Here is a 25,676-nt window from a genome sequence, read left to right on the forward strand (position 1 = left end):
AAACAATCAAATCCAAAAACAAAAAAATACATTTAATTGCTTCCTTGCTGTTTAGATTGCATGTTTTATACAATCTTTCAATAAGATGCTTGCATATTTTCTTATTCTTGTATTGTTTTCAAGAAGCCCTTTTGTGTGTTGGTGTTTGTATTGTTAACCTCGATGCAGAAGCATGATACCAAGGAAGAATCTCATTCTTTGAGGTTGCTTTATATTTCCATCTTACTAGTTCTTAATATGTATTAATGTTAAGTAATTTTTGTACTCAAGGAAGAATCTCATTCTTTGAGGTTGCTTTATATTTCCATCTTACTAGTTCTTAATATGTATTAATGTTCCTTACAAAAATCAATATAATCATTTTTGGGCACTCTTGACATGATAAACTTGTAACGATATTTCCAACGTACCAACGCTAGGAGGCTCTAGAAGGGACCAACATTTTGATGTATTATCACTTAAAGGAAATTTAAATAAAAATTATTATTGCACTTTTCCGTGGATTTATTGCATTCCCTTGGGCCTCCTAGGAGGAGGATTACACCTGGTTTTATGTGGCGTGTTTTGATGTGTTTGTTTTGAGTTAAATGAGGAACTCCATAGAAAATGGGTGGTATAAGTTTTTAACTTATCTAAACAGATGGAAGTGGAGATCTCTGCCCTGCCTTTAAATTAATGGAGGGTGATGATGTCCTACCTAGAAAAGAGGGAAAAAATTAACCCCATGGGTACATTATCAAATGTTTTTATTGCCAATGAATACATTATCAAGGGTTTTTCATTTACAAAATGGATATATCAACTGATTTGATTTGTTCTTATAGGTATACACTTTCGAAGTTAATTGAAAAGAATTCATCAATTCATTATAAGAGTTTTTTATTTAGGAAATAGATATAGCAATTGATTTCATTTGTTTTTATAGGTTCAAAGTTAATTGAAAAAAATCCAAAATTGGTGAAGGCCCAACAGATTTATGTCTTTTAATGTTTGTTTTCTTCTACATTTCTGTAGCCAAAAAAAATAAAAACATTTTCTGCACATCCATTTTTTTTAAAAATGGGCCAAATACTGGTACACCAACTATATATCTGCAAACAAATCATTAATCTGTATGAATGTTCCAATTCCAATGAATTCCAATGATGTTAAGGCTTTGCTTTTCAAATTACTTAAAACTTCACTAACAGATTTATGTCTTTAATGTTTGTTTTCTTCTACATTTCTGTAGCAGAAAGAATAAAAACATTTTCTGCACATCCATCTTGTTTTTTTTAAAGCCAAATTCTGGTCCACGAACTATATATCTGAAAACAAATCATTAATCTGTATAATTTTTTTATATGCTCTTTGTTTAAAGTTTAACCGTAATTATTCCATTCTCAACTCTCTTTTTAAAAAATTTTTACTCTTAAACCCATCTATATTTTAAATTTCAAACCAATTATATATCTAAACAAATCATAAATCTGTATAATTTTTTTAATATCTTCTTAGTTTTAACTGTAGTTAATTTATGTTTATATGCTTATTTCAGTACTCCACTCTGCAGAGCTTTGTTTTCTCCAATTAAGGTCATCCTCCAAAGCCCAGTTATACTTTAGGTCTTATGACCTACCAGGCATTGTTGTACAAGTCAAATTAGAAGACAGGCGAGTCATCCCACGACCGACTCTTCGTTAAGGCATTTCAAACATTGCAATTTGTTTTTTTTCCCAAAGATTCAGTCGCCTCCATTGAATATTCAAATTTTATTGATGCTGACGAGTGATGAAAAAAATAGAGAAGCAGCAGCAATACTATAATTCACAATCTGCAGCCATGAAGACACTGCAAGAGTATATACAAATAAAATCAAGACACTAGCCTGCTCCCTCCCGCACCTAAAATCCATAATTTCCAGCCATGAATACACTCCAAGAGCATATGCAAATAACATCAAGACACTCGACCTGCTCCCTCCCGCACCTAAAAGGGTGTTTGCAGGCCCCTCAAATATTTGTCTTTACAAAGCCAACATTTCTTATTTTCTTCCCCACAGATTATATATTCATTTCTTGAGCACTGTCACGATAATCATCCCTTCAATCCACTAATCTCCTTGGGCATGCATTAATCTCTCAATAGGGATATGCAAGCTTTCAATGAAGAAGAGAGACATCCAAAAGACACCAAGGCAAGTTTATTGATAGCAATGTGAATGAAGTAAAGGGCCTCTCTCGGTTCAAAATGCTTTCTGCTTGTCTTCCTGGCGATTTTTAGCAGATTCCTGGCCAGGTATGAATGATATCCAAATTAGTGGGACTGATGTAGCAATTGATTGAATAAAAATGGCCAATGGTAATTGGGAAAAGTTTTCAGAGGAGACATTAAGGAATGAAGCAAGGGCAACACCAAAATAACCACTTATAATGGTAGTCAAGGCCTGGACAGACATAATAAATGCCATTAAGGAGCCCTCACAGCCAGGAGGGCAGTATTGTGCAAGCATAACAGTGAACGGGAGAATCTTGAATTGTGAAATAACTTCCACTAAAGCAGACGCTCCCAAAATGTATACTGAGTTTGGAATACCTAATTGAATGTTTAGTTGCTTCACAAGAATGATATCCGATAGCATACATAATGACAATAAAATCTGAACACAGCCTAAAAGCATTCTCAAGGAGATCCTCTTTAAGAATCGGTTATAGATGATGCTTCCCAAAAGAAGACCAATCTGCCCAACAACCTTTGCAAGTCCTAAAATTGTGGGATCAAGTTTCAAATGCTGCGTTTGATAGAAAAACATGGTTCCGGTTAAAATTGGTATCATAGCATAAGATGCCGCAAACCACACAATGGAATATTTAATTTCTGGTTTCCTTAATGCTCCCAAAAGATCTAAAACCTGCTTTTGAACACTTTTCACAAAGGCACCCCAAATGCCACTTCTGTCATGTTGATTCGCATGGGTTGATCTCTGACCTACAACTTTTTTAGTATTAAGAGAACCCAAGGACTTCTCATCTACAGTCAAACAAGTTATTACTTGAATGCCTAGAAGAAGGCCAAAAAAAATGAACATGGCCTTTGCATCAACCCGACCTATAGCAATGCCACCAAGTAAATTTCCCAAAATGCCACCTGTAGCTGTTGCCATCCAGGCAAATGACTGAAGTTCTCCTGATGAACTAGCTTTACCAGTTTTTCCAGTTTCCGCCACCAAAGCATCATTAGCAACTTCAACAATAGATGCCCCCAAATTGCTGAGGAGCAGAAATGCTGACATTACAGGAACTGATGATCCTGCTGCCGGAATGAATATAATCGATCCCCATGAAATCGCTTGCAACAGACCTGAATTTTTTTAATGCAAATAATTTGTTATTAATGCGAGATAATATTGATAATGTAAACAGAGAATGAATTCACAGCTCTCATACATGTAAAAATTACCCCAGATACCTGATACATATTTACTTTCAGGCAAATCCAAATGCAAGTGCGTGGAAATCTAAACCCTCAAAGCTATATAACCAAGTCCATATCTTGTGAATTTATGAAAAACACAAACAATACTTGATATTATTAATAGGCTTCAGAACAAGTGGATGGTATTTAAAACCCTCGAACCAGCATACTTAAGGCTCATTTCCTGTCTCAATGCTGTAAGAGGCAAAACAGTAATTGTGATAACTTATAGAGATTCAGTTTTTCTAATCTAAATTTCTGAATAGTTTGGACTTTGAGGCTCATTACAAAGTATTATATGCAACTATAAATCCTCATCTAACTGTGAAATAGTTTTGGATAAATTGCTTCTTAAATAATTGGGGACAAATCCTGTGTAATTTTGATAGGAGGAGCTAGGCTAACACTCAAAAGGGTTCATAAACATAGCGACACGTGCTCAAATCATTAGAAATAAGATAAAATTATGCAGAAGCTTCAAGATTTATGAACAAATTGGACAAGCAAGTATAGCGAATGCATCTTGAAAGTTACTTTTAAGAATAAACAGGAGTTTCTGAACTTTTATGAATTGCTTTTTTTTGGTGAACAGGGGCATTGATTATAATCCTTATCTCCACCATGTTCAGGAGTTCAATACTGCAAAACATTGCCTTCATTACTTCATCTGTCAGCACCTGAGCTTGCTAGGTTTCTGATTCTAGTTAATAAGCAGTATTAATCTGCCTCTTCTTGGTAAAGTCCAGCTGAAGTGAGCGAGACCCTAGGGACACATGTTTCAAACAATCTACCTCTGCCTGGCAAGCACTTAGCAGCTGCCAACTGGTCTATACGACATTGCCCTAGTTTGATGAACATAAACTTACAAAAAGAATATATAGGAGTCATGTTAAATTGAATTGATCCAACCAATTTGTAGCTGATATTTACCATCTGACTAGAACCAGAATTGTTTATATTATTAAAGATTATGACACTGTCAGATTCAATTTATAATCATTGATCACCAATATATACTACTATATCTTGAATATGGATCAATCAACAACAATGAGGTTACTCTCCAAATCAAATTCCAAACCAGACAGTGAATTAATTCTAATTCTTTTCAAGGAATACTCTTTTAGTCTCATTTAGGTGAATTACAAAATCATTATTACCAGTTCTAATATGCTTTAAGGCATCAGACTCTTTCTGCGTGGAGGGTAATCAATAGCAATGGTGCTAAATAATAAAAACACAGAATCAGAACGCTGTTACCCATTTTCAGCATTTATGCGTCCAATTCAATAGACAACCGGATTCAAAATTCTTTGGTTGGCTTTCTATACCATGCCAACCATCTGTAAGGAAGTACCCTTTCTGAAAGCTTGCTACAAGACTAGATGATATCAGTTATGTTAATTGGTGGACTGCAGCAAGTCATGCAACACAAAGTCAGACTTCATATATGCGGTGTTCAAAATGTGCAACAAATGTGGATCCAGAGATTGAGAACAAAAACATGCCAAAGCTTCAATTCAGAATGGGAACATACATGACATCAAAGGAAACTGTTACTAATTCGAAGTATGTACAGACAATCCCAACCAAGAAGGTTGATTCCTCAGCATTTGGACGACCAAATGGAGAAAAACTATGCTTAAATTTGTGAGTGATAGGATCACTTGGTGGGATCCTTTCACTCAAATTCTCAAGACCTCAAAATGGTTCTAAAAAGATTCAAGTGTCCTTGGGGCTCTTCCTAGGGTTTGCTCAACTCCCTCAATCTCCTTATCAACTAGGTGAACCTACCAAGTTAAGCATTCATTCAAACTCTATTCTTGCTCAAAGAACTCACAACACCTTATGCCTCTAAAGTACCTAGGTTCACTTGCAGGGAGTGTGGAGGCTTCAACATCATCTTGATTTTCTTTTCTAAGTGTGTGGGACTCATCCCAACCCTAATCTTTCTTAGCGATTCCTTGAATTGTGCTCCAAAGACCTAGTAGTCCTATTAGGTCTCAATTAGGCCTCCTATCACTGTTTTTAGACCTTTTCTCCACAAACTTACAAAAGACTCATCAAACAAATCCACTTTTCGGATACCCTTTTTGATTCCTTAATAGATATCAGGTTCTGACAGTGTTCTTCTGCTCACTGCATATCTGTATGATCATACAATGTTAAAGCAATGGGAACTTATGTGCAAGAACCGGTGGACATCTTTTGAATCCTTTGATAATTCGACAGTGACTCTGGAAAACAAAATCAAGCAACAAGCATATCACCATAGGAGCAAGCAATATTTTGACGTTGGAGTTCAGATCCTTCTCAAGATGCAGCTAAAAAACAATTACCTCTTGAGGCGTCATCTGGAATTTATTGTCCTTAAAGGACACTCAACAGGATTGGCAATATGGCCTATAAACTGGACCTATCTCCTCCTAATAGATTCACAATATTTCCCGCATGTCTTATTAAAACAAAAATAACTGGCAAACGGAATCCAATACAGGCCAAGTTTCAGGAGCTAGCCAGGGACGTAAAGATGTTAAGACTAAGAGCCAGAAGAAGTAGTTGACTCAAAAGTGAAGTAGTTGCACAACAGGTCAATCACTATCTATCTCTTTAGAAAGAATCATTTGCTAACAAAGGAGCTACTTGGAGGATCAAGTAGTTCATGAAACATCTACAACTCTATAGTGCTGCTAGTGCTCACTATAGTCTATATATAGGCAGGTTATAATTATGGTATTTCATATTTATTGTTTTGTTTTGGTTATGGATAAGAAATAAGTGGTGCACTTTACAATAGAATTGTTGCTAGTAGTTTCTTAGACTCATTTTCTGAATTAGGTTGACCTAATTGGTAAACAAGTCTTTTCTTAACCTAGTTAAGGCTATAAAGTAGGTAGGAGGACTACATCTGGAAGTTAAATCGTGGGAAGTGCCAACTTACCCCAATTTCTACACAAATATTTCCGGTATATCCCACATGGATCCTGATCTTCAAAGGGCCATTTCAAAGAAGCTGGAAACGTCAGGTTGTTCCTAAAAACATCTCTGAAACAAAACTTGGATTTCTGCACTATTTCGAGGAACAACTCGGCATTTCCAGCACAAATAAGAACAAGAAGTCTTTTTAAACTTTAAAACATAAGAAAGCAAAAAAAAATGACAAACTGGCCATCAAGCTCTGCTAGCTTGAGAAAAGACGGAGAAATTAGTCTATGCAGATTTCAATTTGAACCTCCAGTCACACTACAAGCAAGGTCGACCAAGATTTGTGATAGTCAAAATACAGCAGCCTAACTTGAATACCTTCTAAATAATCTGTTGGATCGCTAAATTCGCAAAGAGCAAGCATATGATTAGCATAGTTAAAGATTATTAATTAAAGAGTAATCTCCTGAAGTAAACTTCATCGTGAAAGAAGATTTACAATTATATTAGTTTAATAACTTTCTATATTTTTGTAAGAATTCTGTAATCATCTTGTTTTGAACAAATTTAAATGGCAAATAAACTTTACAAAAAATTTCAAAACTTATTTTATGAAAAAATGTCAACGAGCAATAATAAATAATGAAAGAATTTGAAAAGAAAAAAGTCCAAGGTCCACCATGCCTCCCAGCAGTAACCTTTATAAATTTTTTTAATGAAAAACGGACAGTTGATAAAATCAGCCCCGTAGAGTTTTCTGATAAAATAGGATAATAATAAATAAACATGAATAAAAATTGCAAAGAAATTAGAAGATATTTTTGATGATTCGTCATGCCTTCCCACTTTAGCCTTTCTGAAACTAGAGACTAGCTCTTCCAGGACATAATATGACTAAATGACGAGACAATGTACATATCCTGCCCCAGTGAAACACAAGATCTTCAACGCCAGGTTCCTCTACTTTTAAATACCTTAATTTATGGCAATCAGTAAAGAACTGAAAATTCACATAAAAACACTAAGAAAATTAATTAAATGCGGAAAATTACGAGAAAGAGAGATCTAAGTTGTGTGCAACATCTCCATCTGAACCATCAAGGGAATTTATGAAAAGAGAAAGGAAACATTTGTATACTATTTGAAAATTCTTTTGGAAGATTCATCACTGAGTACAAAATTTAATTGAACAAGATAACTAATTCAGAGCACCGAAACCCAACCACAGAAAAACAGAGTTCAAATAGACCCTATGCAAACCATGAATCTTCAACATGTAAATTGTATTGGGGAAAATAATTTAAACTTAAAAACGGAGAAAAACAAATAAACAAAACAGCAAAGCAACGATGGAAAATGAAAGGTACCTCCAATGATGATATAGGGCAGGCGGTGTGCGCCAGCAATGTAGACAGAATCGGAGATGATACCGTAGATGGGCTTGGCAACCATGGGCAAATTTGCAGAGCTCTGGAGGAGTTGTAGTGTTGCCGACTCCACCTTCAGATTGTCCTTCAAATAAAAAGTAACCGCCAGCCATGGGAAACATCGAAACCCCTGAATCCAATACCCTATTCCTACTAAACTCATTAATGTTGTTGACAATTCCATTTCCAGAAATGCCTCGATCGTTTACTCGATCTGGTTCAAAACAGGGGGTAATTGCAGAATGTGGTCTGTGCTGTGTGGCATTAATAGCCAGCCCCGAATATTCTTTGGCGTACGTGGAGATCCATGGAAAGACACGAACGCGGTTATCAATGCGCCTTTGTTGTTTTCAAATCATTCTTCCTTGATTTTTTAAAGCCATGACTTCCTTCCTGTAGGAAATATTTTGCAGAGGTATTTTCTTTATTCACCTTTTTTCATTAAGATATTTATTGGGGTAGCAGGTGTATTCTATCAAGTTAGATTACGTATCTAGTTCTAAACTTTTGTCCGAAGGAATTGCAATCTGAAGTCAAAATGTAACTAAGGTATTCTTTAATTATTAATTAATTGATGAAAATAAAGTTATGTTTTAAGAGATATAGATGTTTGAATAGATAATAAATCTTTAATTAAGTCAAGATTAATAATTATTATGTAGTATAATTAATTATTATTATTTATTAAGTTTGAATAGACTCGAACCTAAAATTTAGACTCTTGCCTATAGATAATAGATCTTTTAAATGACATTCTTTGAATTATTATTTTTTATTGATATTTTATTTTAAATTTTAGCTTACCTAGACTCTTGCCTATAGATAATAGATCTTTTAAATGACATTCTTTGTATTAAATTTTTTGTATTGATGTTTTATTTTAAATTTTAGCTTATTAAGTTCTTTTGAATTATTCTTTTCTTTCTACTTTTCATTCTTGGAAGATCCTTTCCTTCTTTCTTTTGTTACCTCTCTCAATATATTCTTTACTTCCAACTTTTCTTTAATGAAAGATCATTTTATGTTATCCCCCTTGAATTATTCTTTATTTTTCACCATTTTATCAAATATATTTTCCTTGTTACCTTTTCTTTGAATATTTTTCCTTTTTTTTTATAATAATAATATAAAAATATAATCAAATATTAGATCTTTTAATGTGTTCTTCAAACTAATGTTCTTTTTAAGGTGTGATATTTTTGTCACTCTATAAAATTCGTTTCTTTAGACTTTCACTTGTTGTAATATTTATTTTATTGCCCTCTTTTGAATTCTTCTTTACTTTTTCTTTTTTATTCTTTGAAGATCTTTTTCTTGTTATCCTTCTATTGTTTTAATTCTTCGCGTTCAACTTTCCCTTATTGGAAGATCATTTTCTTTGGTATCCTCCCTTAAGCTATTCTTTGATTTCTACTTTTCATTCTTTGAAGATCCTTTTCTTTTTACCCCCCTTTCAATATTCTCTTTTGCACTCTCTTTATCTTTTCCTCATTTAAAAGTAAGCTTGGAATATATATAATGTTGAGGAAAATAGAAGAAAATACTCTATGAAAAAAAATTCTTCTCTTCAACAAGTTATCAATAACAACATCCATTTACGAATTGGAAGAGATTATAACATATATTATAATATTCATTTTTGGATTCATCATGAAGAAGAGGAGAAATGAGTGAGATTGATATTTAAGACCTTATAAAGGATAAGGTTACAAGGTAGAATATAAAAATTAAAAAAATTTGAGAAAAGAAGGACGTAAAAGACAAAAGAAAACCAAGAGATATGTACATTAAAAAAATGTGACCTAAAAAGAATAAAATTAAATATTGATAAAAAAAAGAATAAAATTAAATGATGAAAAAGAAAGGGTAAGAAAAAGAACAAAACATATTTAAAAAATTAAAAAATCAATTTAAAGAAACCAATAAATTAAATAGTGAGAAAAACAATAAGCCAAATAAAATATTGAAAATTAAGATAAGAATTAAAAGAGTTTTAAACTAAGATAATGCAATAATAGGCAACAACCTACATCGCAATGATAAATCACAAGCCTTTCATCTTAGTGGTATCGGGTTTGTGTTTACTTAAGCTTGAAATGTAATACTTATTACTCATAAGGATACTTAGAGCAAGAGCATTAAGCCATTAATATATCTCTTCATGAGACTTTGTCTACCATATATTGTAACGATAGAATTAATGCTCTTATTAATGATCTCGCTAATGAAGATGCAACATTGAATACTATGATGAATCATTTTCTCACAAAGGTACTAAGTTGTGAGAAGAACAAGGTGATCATATTCATCTTAATACATCTATCGCTTTAGATCATCCTTATTCCCTAAGAACTTGTCTAAACCATCAACATATTTGAGACAAGATAATCTTATAATTTGTATTCATCACATAACCCCTAACATAGCATTCAATAAAGATGAGGCTTCCAACAATAACACTTCTTCCTAATCTAACAAAGTGGATATGAACAATGGTAATAAGATTAAGAATCTCCTTGAAAAAAATAATTCTTCTCCATTTATTCATCCCTATAATTACACAAAAAATTCAGCCATGTCTATAATAAGATTCTCTGACCTTTACAAATAAAAACATATAATGAAGTTGGTTAGAATACGATTTCTAGTCAAGGGTATAATGGATTTTTTTTTTTTTTTTTTGGGGGGGGGGGAGGGATTACATCAATAAATTTAATGATGCAAACTAGTTGAGATAAGTTCATTAGTTAAACACTTTCACCCTAAATAATTCAATACAAAAGAAAGAGGGGATTCCAAACATAAATCTAAATGCAATTTGAGTTAGACTAATAAGACCCAAATGAGATCAAGGGATGTCAATACTAGACCCAAATCACATTAAGGAAGTATGTAGTAAGGCCTCTTGCATGCAATGTTCATTAACCTTAAGATCCAAGATGTGATCTAATTGAATTAAATACAGTTATAGACTCAATGAAATGAGAAAGTGGATATGAGATACCAAAGAAAAAGGAGGAAGATGACATATCTCAAAAAATGGTGGGAGAAGACGCCTTTCTACCTAAAAAATATATTTTTGCAACTATGCCTGAGAAACCAATTGCAGATTTGGAATCAACACAAAAAAACCATATTTTTCCTAGATCTAGGTACAGGTTGATTTGGGTGATGTCTACTGGTAGGTTTACGAGATGCATGTTCTTGGGGAACTATAAAAAAGGTGACTCATATTTTTTTGAAAGTCTTCAGCTAATAGTTTCAAATCCAAAGTTGCAATTTTGATAACTAGCAAATATGTTACAATATTGGTGTTTGTGGGTGGAAACGTAGAGGTTTTCCTTAATCAATTCCCCATTTTGTTATTTCCACCTCTATGAATAGTCATTAGAAATATTTTGTGTGAGTATGTTGTGCTCGTTAAACCTAGATTACAAATCTAGAATGTAAAGAGCTAGAAAATGCTAAGAATCTACTCTAAAAGTGAAATCCTAGCATGTAAATGAGAATGTGTGAAAAATATGAAGAGACAAAGACTAGATATTAAAAACATACCAAGCCCCCAAGGCTAAAGTACTCTAACCAATATTCATGATCCCCTTGCATATCCATGATGTCATGTAGTATTTGAATGCTTGAATTAAAGTACACAATGGAAACCTTTCTTTGGAAATCAAAGAATTAGATCCATCCATTTTTCTTGCACATTGAAATATTTATATGTCATATTGGTGCATCCATGCATACTTATAATACCTTTCTTCCATTCATATCAAATGAGGCCATTGACGTTCTTTTATAGTGAATTTATGATATTACTCTCTGAGGAGGTGATTGTGGTGAGAGGGAAATGCTTGAACATTTGAATTAGAATTGGGGCTCGAAACTCCCAACCCCAAAGGTATAGATCAGCCTAGATGAACTATATCAGTATAAGAAACTTGGTCAACCTATACTAGTATACGTCAACCCTAGTCTCCAAGAGGTTAGAATCTCATGGAAATATCCCATGATCCTAGGACTACTGGTGCAAGGCACCTTTCTTTTGATGCCTTTAGGTGTTTTTGGGTTTGGTTTAGTTGTGTGAAGGTGTGTGGAATAAATTACAATGGGTTTTGATCTACGGTGGATCAACCATATGTTGTAAGAGCCTATAGTGCTCACTAGGGGAAGAGTTGCTAAAAGTTTCCATTTTGGCTTAGAATAGGGAAACAATTTTATTTTGAGGTAGGATGGGTTTGAGGGGTGATTTAGGACTCTATGTACTTTTTCTAGGGTCAAGGTGCCCACACTCAACCATCGAGTTGTCAAAATGGGCTAAAATGCTCATTGTACAAAAGTTTCTCAAGCAACTTTGACAACTTTTGCAAGAATGGAGCAAATTTTGGTTAGATCAGTTATAACCACCCATTCTTGGGATATAAGCATGGATTCAATGCGTGGAGAAGGTTAATAAAAAGTTTGGATTGCATTTAATGTTTTTTGTACTTTTGTATAGACTATTGTGACTATATTGGGTTAGAACCATATTGTTTCTTTGTTATTGTACAGATTGTACAAATTGGTGTAGCAGATCAGGATCCTTGGAAATGTAGATAATTTCACTATCTTTCATTCATATTAAGTAGTTTGCTTTCAATTTACTAGTGTGTAGAGTTAGGAGTTTTCGAAGGTCACTATTTGTACAAGGCAATCACAGTGTTGATTACAAAGAAATGACTCTAAACTAAGAACCCATTGGTGGAATTGACTAAAACCATGGGGGAAGTAGGGTTAGAGATTTTAAATAATTTTTTTGTTTTTACTTTTTTTTTGCAATGGTTTTCGTTGCCAAATTGAAATCCCTATGGCTGATTGTTGAGAACAAGTGAGCCAAGACAGGGACAACAATGCTTTGGCACGTGTGCCCATAGCCTCGTGGAAAAGGTTGAAAAGTGTTTTTAGGAGCCCTAGATAGTCCCTTGATAGGATCTAGAGGTAGAAGGAGTAGAATTTAAGATTGAAGGCCATTTTGGAAATTGTTTGTGCTCACTAGTCCAGAGGTCTAATTAATAGGCTTAAAACTAGGGCTTGGTTGGAATTAGGGTTATGTGTGAAATCATAAGTTAAGGTTTTAGAATCTAATAGTGTTAACTAGTACCTTAGAGATTCTCAAGGTCTTGTGTGGTATCATTTGGATAATTAGGGAGTTTTACCACCAAACAGAGAAAATAGGCCTAATAGGCATTTGGGCAATTAGGTCTTCTAGTGAAATTGAGACCAATTAGTTTGGAGAAGGGTACAAAAGTGTGGGTGAAGGATAAAAGGGACTCTAAATGGTTGAATAGACTAGAAAGAGTCTAAGGAAGTATGTGGAGAGATCCTAGGTAGAAGATTGGGCATTCTAGGAGGGAAGTCTAACAAAGAAGACCGGGTATTTGAGGACTAGTTGGACTAGTTCAACCTTGTAAGCTTGGAATCTTAAAAAGAACAAATATACCTTGGAGGAGAAGTTGATCCCAAGGATCTTGGAGATCCTAATCAGGAAGAGAACCTAAACCATTGGATGGTTAGAGCAAACAAAGGAACATTTGGAGTGAAGAAATCTTAGGATACCTAAGTCCTCTGCATCACTACAGAAGGTTTGGATGTAATATGCATTAGGGACTAAGAAATCAACACCATAATTAGGAAATAGTACCTACGAAGAGGAGGATGCATAGAAATTGATCCTATTTTGGTCCTTAAATGAGGGAAAAGAGGAAAATTGAGGATAGTGTGTTAGGCCCAACCTCAATTTTGCCTAGGGGAGAGAAAGAGAAAGAAAATGTGTGCTACAAGTGCAAGTGTGTAGTGAAAACACATTAAAAATGAGCTAAATAGTGATAAATTAAAGTTCTTCCAATTTAAAATAGTAAATTCATCCCCTGCTTTAGTGTTATATGACATTGTATGCATATGCAAGGTAAAGTAAGAAAAATATGTATAGCTGAAAAAGGATATAGGTAAGTCCACACACATAGTTTCTGTAAGAAAATATTATCAATTTCTTCCTCTAAAATCACATGTTAGTGATGATCAAAATCACTTAAGACTTACTAAAAAAGGTTGATGAAGTTTGTGGGTTACTATATGCCCTATCTTTTGGTTTGCTAATTCAAAAAGGTGAAATAGAGAGTCATGTTTACCAAAATGAATTGAATATGGAATGTATTGATAATTAGCCTTCAAAACCATTCAAGATGATTCCTAAATGCATTTGAAGGTATTCAGATAACAATGTTGTTCAATTATAATTCTAGCAGCTGGAACAATGTCAAAACTAGAGTTTTCAAGCTCAAGACACTACAAAAGTTGGGGTCAATTTGTAACGATAGGGGCATTTTTTTAAAAAGTATCTCCAATAACGTTGATATTGTGACAATGTCATTGGTATTTCGATGGTGTCGTTGGTATTTCAACAATGTACCATTCTCAAATCAATCGTACCAATTCATTCCTAAATTAGTCATGAGTGAAGTCAAATTTCCAAAGTTTCCCTAATCAAGCGAAGCCAATTAATCAAGGCGATGAAAGCATGAAGGAAATTTAAATTTCCTTGCAATTGCAAGGGTGCAAATGGTGGATGGATAGGTGAGGGTTTTTTTCATTTTTGAAAATGCATGCTTTTTTTCCGTTGGGAGAGTAGAAGGGAAATTAAAATTCATTAAATTTTAATTGATTGTGTTATAAATTATACCCCCAACTAGCTTTTTAATTCATTTAGGATTTAGGATTGAATATATATTTTGTCTCTTATCGTGCCCAAGTTGTGATCTACGTTTGTGCAGTGGAAGGGAGACTAAAATTCATTAAATTTTGTTTGATTGTGTAATAACTTATGCCCCCACCTAGTTTTTTAATTAATTCATTTATTTAGGATTCATGAGTGAACATATATTTTGTCTCTTGTCGTGTACTTGTGATCTATTTTTGTGCAGTGGAATAGAAACTAAAAGTCATTAAATTTTGATTGATTGTGTTATAACTTATGCTTCCACCTAGTTTTTTAATTCATTTTTTTCATTTAACATTCAGGAGTGAATATATATTTTGTCTCTTGGCATGTCCTTGATGATATGTGCATACTGAATGCTGAGTGTCGATACTAAGTACTCCAAAAATCATCCATTTCATACCTTCATATGTACACAATGTCTTTCTAGTTTCTTTCTACTCATTGCATGCCCATTTCATTTCAGATGATCATCTAAAAATTGTGTCAATCGGAGCTCTCAATACATCAATTCATTCATTCATGTAGGATTAAGAAGTGAATATATATTTTGTCTCTTGATGTGTCCTTGTGATCTATAAATAGTTTGTCTTAATGTCTGACCATTGTATGCGAGCAATTCTTGTTTGTAGGCATTACCTACAATAAACTCAGCTCTTATTGTGAAAGGTTGGCCTAAAACATTCCTTCCAAGAGATGGAAAGGCTATAGAAAACTGTAAAGGTCTAAAAACAATGGTGATTTTCTTATCTACAGATGTTGATTAAAATATTATGCTAAATTAAGATGTTTTAATTCATGTTTTAATGCATATTTTGTTGGAAAGCCTATTTACTTATTTTTCTTTGATGAATGTGATATATTAGATCCATTCACAATGCTAGAGAAGAATATTCTGTACAGCCTGGTAAATGAATTTTGACAACTATAGTTGCAACACTTGAGATACTAGATTATATGTGTGTGAGTGCCATTCTGTTAAAGCATATTTAGAAACTATAAAATTAGACCATCTAAAATGAATAGTTGTTGTCACTAAAGTTTGCACCCTTGCGTAAAGTTTTACCTAAAGGAAACCTTGTGAAATATAGAAACAATCTCGAAGCTATGGTACTTGAACTGTGAGATTGAGTCTCTAGAGAAAGCCAACTTCCTTACGTGCACCTATCTAGTCTTTGAGATGAAAAGGGAGAAGGAATGCATGAAAGCAAACTATCTAATCTATTCTAAAGGGGTGATGCACCAAAATAGTTGTTCAACCTTATCTCTGCCTAAGAAAGCACAGTTTACCAACATAATCTCAAAGCATACAGGTTCAATCCTTGCTTAATCCAACAACCACATGTAGATCAAAAAATAGAGGAATGCTATAAGGAAAATACTTCACTCTATATCATTCAAATGTCCAAATAGATACAATCATACAGTTGGAGAACAAAGACAATACATTAACAAGAGGAAAGAAAGTATTACACAATATATTAATGGATGAAAGAGATACAATAGAGAATTATGATAGCTTAGAGGCATAGGAAATTACAATAACAAAGTATGTCATACAATGCTATACAATTAGAGAAAAATTGACCCATTGAAAGGGTGTAAAACTTGCTTTCATAGTTCAAGCATAACTGAGAAACTTCTACTAGAAGCCAAGAAATCAACCACTATCATCAAGTTGTAGAGAGACATCAATGTTGATACAGAAGGACCTGTTCAGGTGCATGCCCATATGCAAAAATATGATCCCTGTGTGCATATTTAACCTTGGAAGGGACAAAAATGGTGGCCATATCTAAAGATTGGGTAGATGGATAACTCACAGTCATAGGAGGATAGAAAATTCATTCACCAGGCCGAGAGAAAGTAAAAAGATAGTTGCAGACAATCAAAAGATCAATTTGGTCATTTAAGAGTTGTTGGTTTCATTCTTAACATTGCCAAATCAGATATATCATTAGGTCAAACACATTCAATGTTAAACTGTACGTTCCTTACAATTTCATTGGTCGAAGACCCTTTATTTTCCATCTTGGACAAGTAGAAACCCTTTTTATATCATGGTCAACTCAAGAACCTATGATCTTACAATTGTCAAATGAGGTCAAAACCCTCGTATCCTCTTTTGCTTGGAGACTAACCTTTACGATCCTATGATTGCCAACATATCTCATGGTCGAGGGGACCTTTATTTTCCTTGCAATCTTACGATCGTCAACCTATCGTAGCATTGAGCCCTCTTTGAAATTCCTTTATGATCCTTCGACACACCATTGTTTTGGGATCTCACAACAACACAATGACACAACAACCCTTCCCTTCGTATCTTTGGGAGACTCCTCAACAGCACTTACAATCTTATGAAAATAATGATTCATCATAAGATTTCACCTCTATCTATCATCCTTTGTGACTATAGGCTTCTGTGATGTGACGATAACTAAATATCATAATATCGATAGCTCCTAGAATTAGCTTCACGATCCTACGCCACTCGTAAGATTGTAACCCTCAACACCAATCATAACATCTTAGCTCTGACTTTTCACCCTCATAATCTTACAAACAATAGTCTATTGTAAGATCGAAAGATCCTCTAACTTGCCTTCGGTGGAAACTTGTTGTATGAATCACTTGACCTTTTTCGATGCATTGACCCTTCAAAAACTAGTGCTTGCAATGTTACAACAACAGGAACACGAGAAGACCAAACCCAACTGGACATGTGGCACCTTGTCATTATGTTGCTATATATATCCATCGTAAAACTTCTCAAAATGACATAACAATGATTGTTGATATTCTAGAAACTGATGGCTGAGATCAATGAAAGACTATTCCATCATCTGCTTCCCATGATGTTATGATGCTCTAATCTTATGTCACACACCTGCTTCGCAGCTTCGCGACAACATCATATCATAGAACCAAAGACCCCTTTTATTTACCCTTGTGATCTCACAAAAACAAGTCATTGTAAGGTCAGAACATAGTATGCTTCCCTTGGTTGATGGAAACTTGTCAAATGAACATAACGACCCTCCCTTGATGCACTAACTACTTCAAAAATTGACCCCTGTTAGTACTTTGACCAATGATAACACTACCTTGTACCAACTCATTTAACATTCTTTCCTTTTCTTGTTGTCCACAATGGAAACATGACCCACACGTCCACATGTTGCACCATCACTATCTCACTATGCATTTTTATCATACCTTTTCTCTTAGCAACATAGCGATAGGCGTTGATCATCTTCAATCTAAAGGTGGGCAAGGTATGTTAAGAAACTGGCCCATTTCCATAAAGCACAAATGAATCTTTTCCAATTATACCTTGCCTAACAACTCCACCAGCCACACAAGAGGAAGGTCCACCTGGGATATGTGGCACACTGTTGCTATGTTGGCATGACTTTTGGTTGTATAACTTCTGACAATGGCAAAGTGACAGTCGTAGATCTTGGGAGATCAAACGGATGAAAGGATGTGGGCCCACTGGGATTAACAAACATGCAACCACTTGAAGACTTAAGAAATAAAACATAACCTAAGGTTTGAATGTATTTTTTATTAGGTCATTTTGAATATTTGAAAATAGTAGAAGCACCTAGACGTAATATTAGACACAAATTATTACGGCACCCGAATCAACTAATTGATCAAGCACCAAAATAACTCCCAATGGACCAGTGTCTTCCTTTGAAGCTAAAAAATTATTTTGAACTCCAATTGGATAGCTAGCATTTTACTAGGATTCTTATTACAAAATGAAATAAAGTCTACTGATATTTTTTTGTGTTGCTTCTTGTGAATTTCTATCTATTCTACTTTATCTATGTCAAAAGGAAAATGTCAATTCAAATATACATGCACTCCTCATAAATCAAACATAAATAGGAACTATTTTCAGCTCAAGCATGAGAATCTAGATATAACTTGGCAGTTTTTATATCATATTTATATAACATATATGGATTAACTTAATTATGGTATCTTGATTGAAAGGGGTCTTCAATAAAAGACTTAATTATGGTCTCTTGATTGAAAGTTAGGGATGCATTGTTGTTGGAAAAGGATTAGAATTTTGTTCAATAGTCCTACCATGTTGCTATGTTTTGAAAGCCTTTAAATAGTTTCATCTTAATTAAAATTGAATGTTCAAGCATTTCCTATTAGCTTTTTCCTATTAGGTTATTTTAAAGGTCTATTATTATTATTTGCATGTTAATAATGTAAAATATTTTGCCTAAAATACTGAGATTTTTTGAAAGCTTCTAGAGATTTGATAGCTTGACAAAGATACCTATATGAGCTCTCTACTATTTATTTTTTTAAACCAACAAGGGATTATCTGCCAATAATCCAACCAACACACTTGTGATAAAATCCTCATTTCTAATTGCTTGTAGTTCATATTGTTAGAATCTTCCTTGTCCTTTTGATGTTCATTTCTTCGAGTCCTCTTTCACAAGTGCTACAAAGGATTCTTTTCTAAGTGATTTTAGTTGGACCAAAAAATTAAGTATTGATGTAGAGTTCTCAACCAAACATTGACAATTCACTCATTGACCAATATTAGATTGGGGCCAAATTATTAATACCATTTTATAGATTTTGATAAAGGCCTAAATGCTCAATGCTCAGACAAATACATTTTCCAATGATTGTCTATTAAGCCAAACCTATTAGTCATGCCTATTAGGCCTAGAAAATCAATTAGGTCTCCAACAACCTAAATAAATTTTTTCTCAGAAATTTTCCAAAAGACTTATGAATAAACACCACTTTCATAAACCCATTTTCTTATATTTCAACTTACTAAAAGCTTACCCCAAGGTGTTTTGGAGAAAACTCTCCAAAATGGTAACTTTATTGGTTTTAAGGCCTCAATTAAGCCACCTTTCCAAAGGAAGTGTAAGAAGTATTTTCTCCCAAAACTTAAATTCTTCAAAAAGTCTCCTAAAATACCTCCAATTAGACAAATCCAAAGTTAATTCGATCTTAAAATCTCCCCTACTATGAAAGCCCCAAATTTGGTTTCAAGCCCTCACAAAAAACCCATGCAAAACTAGGGTCTCTTCAATCTATTGGCTCCCAAAGGTTCTATAATCCAAAAAAAAGTTCTAACAACACCTCCTAGGCATGAACTAATTGTTCCAAGCATAAAAATGGGGGCACCTTTGATTAGATCTCCTACTGTCGTAGCATACCCATCATATTTGTGTCTTTACCAACACTTTTAATGGCGAGCACCTATTCTTATCCACTTCTCTCTATTTTTAAATGTTAGTGTAGAATAATATTCATCTAAGAATGAACATTCCATAGGAATTAATAGTTACATCTATAAATGACCATCAAATCCATTATAACAGTAGAAAATTGTTAAAGAATGAACGATTTCTTGACTATGATCAGAAAAATGTATTTTTTTTCTTATGGTTTTGAATCAAAATATCCAAAATATTGTAAAGATTAGATAAATACTTACAAAAAAACTAGAAATGTCAACATATCCTCAATAGAGTCCAAAAGCCAATGTTTATACAAAAGGATTGCAAAGATTGTTTGCTTTTGTTTATCACGGTCAACACACAAATACTTAATTTGAATTGTAATATAATGGATGGTTTCACAACTCTTTATAAGACATAAATAATGCAATAATTTATCTCTTCAACTTAATTGACTTTGTGTTCACCTTCATAACAAATGTGAATGAATTTCAGTAAGATAGCTAGTAAGATTTTTTTTTTATGTGTTTAGTAGTATGAAATGTGCAAACCCTTGGGTTTCATTAAGTTAGCCCTCAAAAACCATACATTTTTAAAGAGATTTTTTTAAAGAGGATATTATATTCTTACTCTTCTTATATTGTTGGAGCCTCAACATGACCATCTTTCATGCACTTTGTCCTCTCTTTCATCTTGATGATGGATCGTTGAGTATGATTAGAAATGTTCATACAAAAAATTACACACAATCAAATTTATAAACATGAGAAACTACTTCATGGATTATGGAAATACAATGAAATTAACCATATTCCTCATTCACATTAGCAACTAGGTTCATATCTTCATAAGTACCTTAACCCTTTTAGGTGTGCTTCCTCACCCATTGAATAGGTTCAAGGACTTGGATCAACATGAAGATTTCATTTGACAAATTTAGATTATGATTTGAGCTATTAGGATGGATAAAAGGATCAATGGAATACCATATCACACCCATGGAAAAGGGAGATAGGAAAAGGTAGAGTGATTTTTTTTAAAGACCTTAAGATGGCTTGTGAAATGAACATTGAAGAAGAAAGGCTTTGAAACAAATATAGGAAAGACGTGGAAGATACTATAACATTGAAGTTTCATAAAAAATGCACAAAAGAACACATGTAAGTAAGGATCAAGTCATGCATTGACATGATCATTAAGACAAGACAAAAGTAAAGGGACAATTATAGGATAAAAAAGTAAAACCGGGTACAATTTATTTTGCTAGAAACAATTTGGTATAGATGAAAGCTATATACTGAAGGTGCCAAACCTTGACTATCCTAAGTACACATACTCCAAGGTGAGTGTGAGTAATTTGTGATGGTCAATTATTTTCTATTAATGATATATTATTTTTCTTAGAAGTTTGAATTGCTTCACCAAAATTGTCACTGTAAAATTGAATGGCATGAGATATAATTTAATATGTTTTCAAGGTATACTCATAATGTCTAATTTATAAAAAACCTTGTTAATTTTAATATAGTGACTTAATATTGTATGAAAATATACCAAATTATTTCAAGTTGGAAATGCATATGCTTTGAGATTAAAAAAAGACTAATTTTAGTTAAAGGGTTTTCAACTTAGTAGATATCTAAAACATAAATTTAGTGCATCATAAATTTTGTAATTCATTTTCAAGGTTTTTTCTCAATTTTTTTGTAATGTTAATGTGTATGATCAAATGGTTATCGATGATAGATCTAGTAAGTACAACCAATTGAAAAAGGGTACAAATAAAAGATCTTATAAAGAAGGAATATGTCAGATAATACAAGTGAATTAGATCAAAATAGGGAGACAATCACTAGATTGTAGTCTAACTTTCAAAGAGAAGGTGACTAGAATATGTTATTGTCACTACAAAATTTGTAAGGGATTAAAAACTAGAAGACTCCTAATAAAAACAACTAAGAGACATTGTAGGAACAATGGTCATGTTGAAAGGGGGTTTGATTATCATCCATTGGTAAGTTGTTCATTATATTTTTTTAAAATTTAATATGCATATGAAATCACTTGATGATGAGATCATGATCATGGTTCATTTATGTTCATCATTTTTATATAGGTTGATCTCCTTAGAGAAATATGTGATATGGACCACCACTTCTCAAATAATATGGTTTTGGGAGTGGATGAACATGGAGGTGAAATTATTGAAGCTAAAGATCATGATCCCATGGAAGATGACAATCACACACCAAAATATATATTTGAAGATGATTGTACAAATGCACTAATCCATGACACATTTGGTATTGACATAGCTAATTATGATGATCAAGATGACATTAATGTATTCCATGATATACATCTACTTAAGAAGGAAAATATGACCCTTTATGAAGACTCCCAGATAACTCCTCTCTAATGTATTGTTCTTGGTAAATTTGATGCTTATGAATACATAGTTCAATATCATGTATGCTAAGGTTTGTCATACATGTCATTATAGTCAATAAAGTGTGAAACATGTACCATTAATATTGTTTGCATTAACAAATTATACTTTTTGGTGTAGATTGATAGGCGAGTTTATGTTACCACGATCAAATATTCTCCCTCATTCATACTAAGGATTATGTGTCACTACGAAAGATATTGAAATATAGTATCAAGCAATAGATGCTTGCTCCAATAATAATAATATTTACCATAACGAACATGAATTTGTAACAAAATTCCCTAAATGTGATATGAGTAGATATAGACCAGATCAAATAACAAAAAAGGTATCTTGCAGGGTTCTTTGTTACATCCTCATTATTCCATATTTGCAATGATTATTTAGGTGCAGTAGCTTGGCACAATTTATAGATTACCATGCATGCAATATAATTTGAGATGGCATTATTTTAATGCCTGTAGATGATTCGACATTTATGGACATAGAGGAAAAGTGGCCATACTTTAAAGAAGAACCTCATAATCTTAGGCTTTTATTGGCAGCAGATGATGTTAATCAATTTGGAGAGATGAGATCTGTTTACTTGATGTGGCCTATTTTTGTTATTGACAATAACCTTCCTCAATAGATATCAATAAAGAGCGTGCATATTATGTTGGCAATGATTGTTTCATATATTTTATCATTTGATTGTTATCTACATGTAATTATAAGTCTTGTAACAAAGTGGTCATAATAATTATATATTATTATTATTGTTGTTCATTCAACTAGGTAAGTACCAAGTTAAAATTATGAATGCATATATTGAGCATCTTATCAACAAGTTGATGGAGCTATGGAATGGTGTCACTATGTATGAAATCTCTAGACCAATAGGGCAAAGACAATTTCAATTCCATGCAATACTTGTATGGACAATACATGACACATTTTTGTGGTATGTTATGGTAAATTCAAGTTGTATATGATTATTCTAATTATTAAAATTAACATATTTAATCGAGATGTATTATTAGCTTGTAGGTCTTCAAACAAAGGTAAAATTTGTATGTCCAAATTGTGGTCCAAAGATGAAATCTTGTCATTCAAAAAGTTTAGGAAAGAAAGTGTTTAATGAGTATAGGTACTTCCTCCATAGTAATCATAAGTATCAAACTACCGAAAATCATATTTTCAATGGGAAAGAAGAGACTAAATCAAAGCCACAAAGAATGCCACCTCACCTATAGAAGTTGGATCATAATAGAATTACTCATCAAGTTAATGCCATTTGACATAATGGTTTATGTTTGGAATTGTTAAGGGGGGAATGTGAATCAAGAATACAAAACCCTATGTTCATCACAAATCCCACTCACACAACTCAAAGAGGGAGTCAAGGATATTGATCCTTTCGATCCAATTATAAGGTAACTAGATCCAAGAAAATTAGTGCCAACCAAGTGATAAAGGAGCACTAATGGAAACAAAGATCTAATGGTTATAGGGTTGGAGAAAGGATACAATAGTCCTTGAACCCCTAATGTAACAAGAGATATGAAGAGAAACTACGTAGATGTGCAATGTGTTAGATTGTGGTGACTGATCAGGAAAGTACTGTACATACTTCATAAATAGTGGGGTTCGGGAAATTTTTTTTTTTGGGAAGTAGCCAACATATTATGGCCGACATATGGCCGAAATGTTATAACCCTAAAGCATTTTAATACTTGTATAAAAAGGGCTTAGGGTTGGGTATTTTTCATATGTGGTGATACGAAATTGGTTCTTGCGGCGGTATTGAGCTGTAAGGGATTACGGATTGTAATCAGGTTGTAATCACTGGATTGTAATAAGATCGGACTTGCTGTTTGGTGGACGTAGCCCAGGGATTGGGTGAACCACGTTAAATCTTGGTGCCTTGTGTTCATTTTTGTGTGTTCTATTATTTTTCTGTTATTGGTTATATTTGCATGTAGTTTATATTTCTGTCTATGGTTTATCCTAACACAATGTAGAACTAAGATATGTAAAGCAATGATGAAGTGTATTAATATAAAAGAGGGGAAAGATATACGTTGTAAAAAAATGAAAAATAGGCTATCAAACAACCTTCAAAAGGGATGATTACCATGATCTGGATTGAAAATTGTGCTACACAAAAAACCCATAAATCATCTAGCAAGATATGAGGGGCGACCTGGGTAAATTAGGGGTGCATTGTGACCCTGATTAGCCCATCAAGGATGCACTGTGACCCTGATGGTCTATGTGTGATGCTGATTCTAATTTTGTAGTTTTGTAAAAAGATGAAAAGGGTACTTTGATCTAAAACCTGTTTGCCAATTTGAGATCCACAACCTACAAAAATAATGTTTTTTTTGTTTGTTGATGGGGGTTTCCCTTGGTCAAACCCCTATTTAGAAATTAACCTTACATTGAAATAGTTGAATTGCAAAAATGTAAAGAAAATATACGAATTCACCTTACAAAAGTAGGATCTCTCAAATCGAATGTAGTGTTCTTGCTTCACCAATTGATTTGGATCAAGAAGATGAAGATGAATGGATGTGGAAGATGCAACAAAGTGTCTTGAAGAATATTTTGTTGGATGAACTCCTTCAATGGCTTGATGCTTGAATCTTTGATCTTCAATGGAGGAATTGCTTGAATGATGCTTGAAGACTTGGATTCTTGAGTGCTTGAAGGCTTGAGTGTGAGTGCTTGATCTTGTGAATGCATGATATTGTGAATGCTCAAAGAGTTGATTGCTTGATATGAAAATGAGATGAGAAGATTACCTTTTATAGAGATCTCAAAGTGGCCAATGCCTCAAACTTTAAAATGAGGTTAGATCCATCTTAAAGTGGAGCTATAAATGACATTTCTTAGGGGAGTAGATTAAGGATTGTTAATTTGAATTAATAAAGGTCCACCCCAATTTTTAAAATAAGAGGAGACAAATAATATTAATTTATATGGGAGATAAACTATTATCTAAGATAGGACCAATTTTAAATATTAATTTAAATTAATTAATAAATAAGAACACAATATTTAAGTTAAATAAAGTTCTAACCTATTTATATTAATTCTAAATTAATAAAAGGTCCAATGAGATTAAATTAATTATCTAAATGGAGGAAAAATGGAAGATAAATGGAAATAAATGATAGACTCACATTAAATGGGTGCTAAATATTCATTAAATTGGAGTGCTTCCAACTTAAGATAGTACGTGAACTTATATATTTCTGTTGTGTTTTGTTTATTGATTATGTAATTGATGACCATGAAAGTCATCAAGGCATTGCTGAGCACCTTTGAAAGGGACTAAAATGTTATCCCAAATAATTTCATAGGTTACCCTACTATGAGCAACTAAAAGTTGTACATATGTTTGATATTGTGCATATTCGAAAGAATATAACAAAGACATTGCG

General features: G+C 33.3%; 1 protein-coding gene across 1 annotated transcript; it reads right to left on the minus strand.

Moving 5' to 3' along the window:
* Positions 1-1,732: 1,732 nt before the first annotated feature.
* On the minus strand, positions 1,733-8,042 carry LOC149575667 (Major facilitator superfamily protein). The gene is made up of 2 exons (XM_089815430.1): positions 7,746-8,042; positions 1,733-3,339 (listed from the first exon to the last, which is right to left on the minus strand). Exons 1-2 carry the CDS (start codon positions 7,987-7,989, stop codon positions 2,225-2,227), a joined length of 1,359 nt encoding a protein of 452 aa, XP_089671556.1. The 5' UTR covers positions 7,990-8,042; the 3' UTR covers positions 1,733-2,224.
* Between the last annotated feature and the right edge of the window lie 17,634 nt (positions 8,043-25,676).

Source organism: Cupressus sempervirens, chromosome 2 (genome assembly GCF_028749045.1).
Source record: "Cupressus sempervirens isolate cs-2001-9-10 chromosome 2, ASM2874904v1, whole genome shotgun sequence".
Taxonomy (NCBI): domain Eukaryota; kingdom Viridiplantae; phylum Streptophyta; class Pinopsida; order Cupressales; family Cupressaceae; genus Cupressus; species Cupressus sempervirens.

Excerpts from the sequence above, each read along its gene's own strand:
- LOC149575667 (XM_089815430.1), bottom strand. The coding sequence starts at position 7,989 with ATGGAATTGTCAACAACATTAATGAGTTTAGTAGGAATAGGGTATTGG. Across the intron at positions 3,340-7,745 it reads GCCCTATATCATCATTGGAG|GTCTGTTGCAAGCGATTTCA; the intron begins GTACCTTTCATT and ends AAAAAAATTCAG.